Genomic DNA, 5,411 nt, shown 5'->3' on the forward strand with positions numbered 1-5,411 from the left:
GGGAGTACAGGGGGAGGATTGCAGCGGTAGTAGCGGCAGTCAGTGTTGCTCTGGTGGTGTTTGGATGGTTAGGGGCGGCGTTGGGGCGTGCGCCGGTGGTGCGGTCATCTGCCAGGGTTCTGGTTGGAGGGTGGCTGGCCATGGCCGTCACGTTTGGTTTGACAAAGCTGATTGGATCCAGAGGCCTGTAGAGTACAGTGAATAAGTAATTCTGTAGCTAGGACGAATATTTATATATATATATATGTTAAATTTTCTGTTTTTCTACTTGTGGGGTGTTGGTTTAATGAAAATTATTTCTATTTAAACTAATATAGAATAATAAAAGCTGATGATGATCTACTTCCCCATGTATTGCAGCTCCTCCCGAGTCCGGAATATACCAAAATCCTTAAAAATCAATTCATCTAAAATCATATTAAAATTAACAAAATTACCAAAAAAGTTATATTACTTGAAAATAATTACATTTATACCCATTAATCTATAATTTATTTAAATAAATTATCTTCATCATTTTACAATCGTCATTTCCACATAAATTATCTCTACTTTTTTAAAAAGTTACATATACATCTATTAAAAATATCAATATCATTATAGAAAAGACGGTCAAATACTTGGGCTATTAAAAGTAGTCGACCGCTTTCTAAAACAAAAATGAATAGCTGTATATCGCTTCCAATATAAAAATCATGAGTGCTCAAACAACATTTAAGTTGTTTAATTTCTTGAAATAATATTATAAAACTTTTAGCTTGATTTATGAATCAAAATCCTGAAGCTCCAAGTGGAGGTGGAGGTGGCTTGTTGGTTTATTTCGAAAGGGAATAGTAGGGATGATCCACGTCCTAATTGGTCTAAGTTAGATTATTTCTCTATTTAATTAACAATTGTGTTTAATTAATTCAAGATTACGTGGAAAGTGAGAGTCAAACTAACATGGTTATAGTGGGAGAATGTATATATATATATATATATTTATAATGGGAAAGGCAAAAATAATAATTTGAACCCCCATGAGTTAACCTTAATACAATTCTGATCCTATTCACTATGATCTAATTCTCGACGTCGAATTTATCTTCCATTTTAAAAATAGAAAAACTATTTTCAATGGTTCATTATGTTTAAGAGTATCTCAAATCTCCAGAGCCTTTTAGCACAAAATATTGAAATTATTAACTTAAAATTCATATATTTTACTATAGTTTATTAGTTCTAAATGCATTTATTTTTATTAAATAATCAATTATATTATTCATTCCAACACAATACAAGTGAATAATTGATAAATTTAAAATTCAAACAAAAACAACAGGAATAAGACAATAAGATTTGATGCAATCAGTGTAAATTCTCCATTACTACTTGTCACCTCGTTTGCACAGTTCAAAGTGTTGGAAAAAATAATTGGTTTCAAGCAATCGAAACAATGTTTTAAAATATTTCAATCGGATTTAGAAATCAAAAGTAATAAAATTACGTTGGAACAAATAACATAAAGCAACCACGCTATTTACGACAAGAAATTTAAATCGAAAACTTACAACGAGAATTGTATCGTAACAATTCTCAGTCCAATTAAAGTCGTTAACTTAACCGAATCGCAGAATAGCTGCTTGCCTTGAAGAAAATATACGCCCCGTATCAGCAGTGCACCGGGTGCAACGTAATTTCTCCCAGGATAAGACGGTTACAGTTCTTCGATTTTAGCACTATACCGAATAACACCTCGAACAACACTCAGAAACTTATCGAAACAAGAGACTCAAATACCAAAATTTGAGAATATGAATACCTAAGCGAAAGAGGGCACCGGGAGAGTGAATAGAGAGGAAGTTGAAAATTGTGTTTTCTCAAATGAAAAAATGCAGCTTTATATAGAGGGTGATTTCTTAAAAAATGAATGTAGAAATTACACGGCCTTAATGGCCTTCAATTCAATTTGAAGGTTACAGCATTAATCCTCCACTAATGGCAGAATTGCAATCAAATCTTTATTAAAAAAAAAATTGAAACAGCTGCATTGGGAATTGATTTGCTTAAAGAGGTAATTGAAATGCAACTCCTTTTTCCTTCCTCATTCAAATCTTTGAATTTCAAGAAAACCTTTGAAAAATCTCAATAATCCCCCACAAATTCATGGATTTGAACTCAAGTTTCCATGACTTGCTTTCAACAATGGTACCTTCCGGTTTGAACCACTGTCTAAGTTATCTGACGTCAGTTATCACCAGGTCAAATGGAACTAAGCCTTGAATTTAAGCCTGTAAGTGTGACAACGTCTGTCAGTAACAACAAGCCACCAGCTTTGTGTTGATCTTTAGGTTTGACACTTAGGCCATGTGTCCTGATCCTGTTCATGAATGCTTTCAGGAATAACCCAATTCCTTAGTTGCGGCCAAACAACGACATTCACTTAGTTGGGCGTCTCCAGGGATGCACTGCTAGCATCTCGTCTTATAAGACTTGACCCCATTCAGAGTTAAACTCTTACTATACTTGCAGCAGTAGCACCTTCCAGAATTTCAGGGGCTCCAAATACAAAGTATTAGTCTATTTGGTGCTCTGACATACCCTTACGACTTGTTGATACCACATTGAACCTTTTTTGTGGGATCTCCACTTAAAAGGTTGGGTTGCCGTCGTAGATATATCACTCATAGGTTTTCAGTCCCATCCCCAATCTAGACTTATGAACTTGTGACAGATTCAATCCTTTCGTCAAAGGATCAGCCACATTGTCCTTTGTTCCCACAAAGTCAATGCCTATTACTCTGTCTGACACTAATGCCCTTATAGACTTTAGTCTAACTTGGATGTGTCGTTTGGTTTTTTGATTGTATTTACGACTCCCCACCTTTGTTATTGTGGTTTGGCTATCACAATGTACAACAATCGGTGAAAGAGGCTGACTTACAATGGGAAGTTGTGATAACAACCCAAATAGCCATTCTGCCTCGATACCAGTCGTATCTAACGCACACCTTTCGTCAAAGGATCAGCCACATTGTCCTTTGTTCCCACAAAGTCAATGCCTATTACTCTGTCTGACACTAATGCCCTTATAGACTTCAGTCTAACTTGGATGTGTCGTTTAGTCTTTTGGTTGTATTTACGACTCCTCACCTTTGCTATTGTGGTTTGACTATCACAATGTACAACAATCGGTGAAAGAGGCTGACTTACAATGGGAAGTTGTGATAACAACCCAAATAGCCATTCTGCCTCGATACCAGTCGTATCTAACGCACATAACTCGGCTTCAAACGTAGACCGAGTTATCAAAGTCTATTTTGTAGACTTCCAGGAGACTGCGCCCCCACCTAAGGTAAAAACATATCCTGAGCACCCATTACTCCTAGAGTTTTTGGCTATCCAGCTAGCATCATTATATCCCTCAAGAACAACAAGGAATCTGCCATAATGTATGGCTAGTGACACCGAGCCCTTTAAGTACCTTAGTACTCTATCCAAAGCACCCCAATGAGTTTTGTCAGGACAACTAGTGTATCTAGCCAGCTTAGAGACAGAAAATGATATATCTGGTCTCGTGCCATTTGCCTGATACTGTAAGCTCCCAATAATTGGGGAATACCTTAGCTGTGCAACCGGAACACCACTTTCATTTTTGAATAAAGCTACAGAAGGATCATATGGTGTTTTAGCAATTATTGTTTTGTGATAACCAAATTTCTCAATTATCTTCTCAACATAATGAGATTGAGAAATGGTTATCCCATCAGTTGACCGAGTCAACTTGATACCAAGAATCACATTAGCCTCACCCATATCCTTCATTTCAAACTTATTTTTCAAAAATAACTTGGTTTCGGTAATAATATCTAGACATGATCCTATTAACAGAATATCATCCACATACAGGCATAGAATTATTATTTTATCTCCTTTAACCTTGCAGTATATACATTTATCATTCTCATTTACAGTGAAGCCAAATGCAATAATAGTTTTATCAAACTTTTCATGCCACTGTTTGGGTGCTTGTTTAAGTCCATATAGAGACTTAACAAGTTTGTGCAACCGGAACACCACTTTCATTTTTGAATAAAGCTACAGAAGGATCATATGGTGTTTTAGCAATTCTATTGTTTTGATAACTAAATTTCTCAATTATCTTCTCAACATAATGAGATTGAGAAATGGCTATCCCATCAGTTGACCGAGTCAACTTGATGCCAAAAATCAAATTAGCCTCACCCATATCCTTCATTTCAAACTTATTTTTCAAAAATAACTTGGTTTCGGTAATAATATCTAGACATGATCCTATTAACAGAATATCATCCACATACAAGCATAGAATTATCATTTTATCTCCTTTAACCTTGCAGTATATACATTTATCATTCTCATTTACAGTGAAGCCAAATGCAAGAATAGTTTTATCAAACTTTTCATGCCACTGTTTGGGTGCTTGTTTAAGTCCATATAGAGACTTAACAAGTTTACAGACTTTATGCTCGTTACCATGAGCTACAAACCCCTCAGGCTGATCCATGTAAATTTCTTCCTCGAGTTCACCATACAAGAAGGCTGTTTTCACATCCATCTGATGAATCGGGAGATTATACACCGAAGCAAGTGCTATAAGCACCCGGATTGTAGTCAATCGAGCTACCGGAGAATAGGTATCGAAATAGTCTATTCCCTCATTTTGTTTAAACCCTTTAGTCACTAATCTGGCTTTAAACTTATCTATGGTCCCATCAGGTTTCAGTTTCCTTTTAAAAATCCACTTACATCCAATAGTAGTACACCCTAGAGGGAGATCGACTAGCACCCATGTTCCATTAGAAACAATAGAGTCCATCTCACTTTTGACAGCTTCTTTCCACTGCTTAGCTTCTGAAGAAGCCATAGCATCTTTGAAAGTTATCGGATCATCCTCGATGTTGTAAGTGACAAAGTCACTTCCAAAATCCTTGACGACCCTAACTCTTTACTCCGTCTAGGTTCATCTGACTCCGTACGAGTCTGATTAGAACTCCTAGGACCAACTCCCACATTTGACATCTTTTCAACATGTTTAGAAATAGATGTGGAGGCAAGTGAATCATCAAGCGAAACATTAGAAGGTATTCCTGTTTTTAAAGGAAATACATCTTCTAGGAATACAGCATCACGAAATTCGACTATTGTGTTGACCTCAATTGCTTGGAATTTCTGATTTAATAACCAGAAATCTTAAGGCATAACTTGTCTCCACATAGCCCAAGAACACAACATAGACAGTCTTAGGACCCAATTTCTTTCGTTTGTGTTCTGGGACTAGCACTTTTGCTAGGCACCGCCACACTCGAAAGTATTTCAGGCTTGGTTTCCTACCTTTCCACAACTCGAAAGGAGTACTCGTATTGTGTTTCAGAGGGACTCTATTCAGAATA

The 5,411-nt window shown here is 36.4% G+C and overlaps 1 protein-coding gene across 1 annotated transcript in view; it reads left to right on the plus strand.

The window, feature by feature from the left end:
• The window catches only part of LOC105179543 (vacuolar iron transporter homolog 2-like), a 957-nt gene extending 615 nt beyond the window's left edge, over positions 1-342 (plus strand). Inside the window, exon 2 of the mRNA XM_011103197.2 lies at positions 40-342. Within this exon, the coding sequence (XP_011101499.1) occupies positions 40-191 (152 nt within the window). The 3' untranslated portion in view covers positions 192-342. The remainder of the gene's footprint in view (positions 1-39) is intronic.

The sequence above is a fragment of the Sesamum indicum genome, linkage group LG2 (genome assembly GCF_000512975.1).
Source record: "Sesamum indicum cultivar Zhongzhi No. 13 linkage group LG2, S_indicum_v1.0, whole genome shotgun sequence".
Classification (NCBI taxonomy): Eukaryota; Viridiplantae; Streptophyta; class Magnoliopsida; order Lamiales; family Pedaliaceae; genus Sesamum; species Sesamum indicum.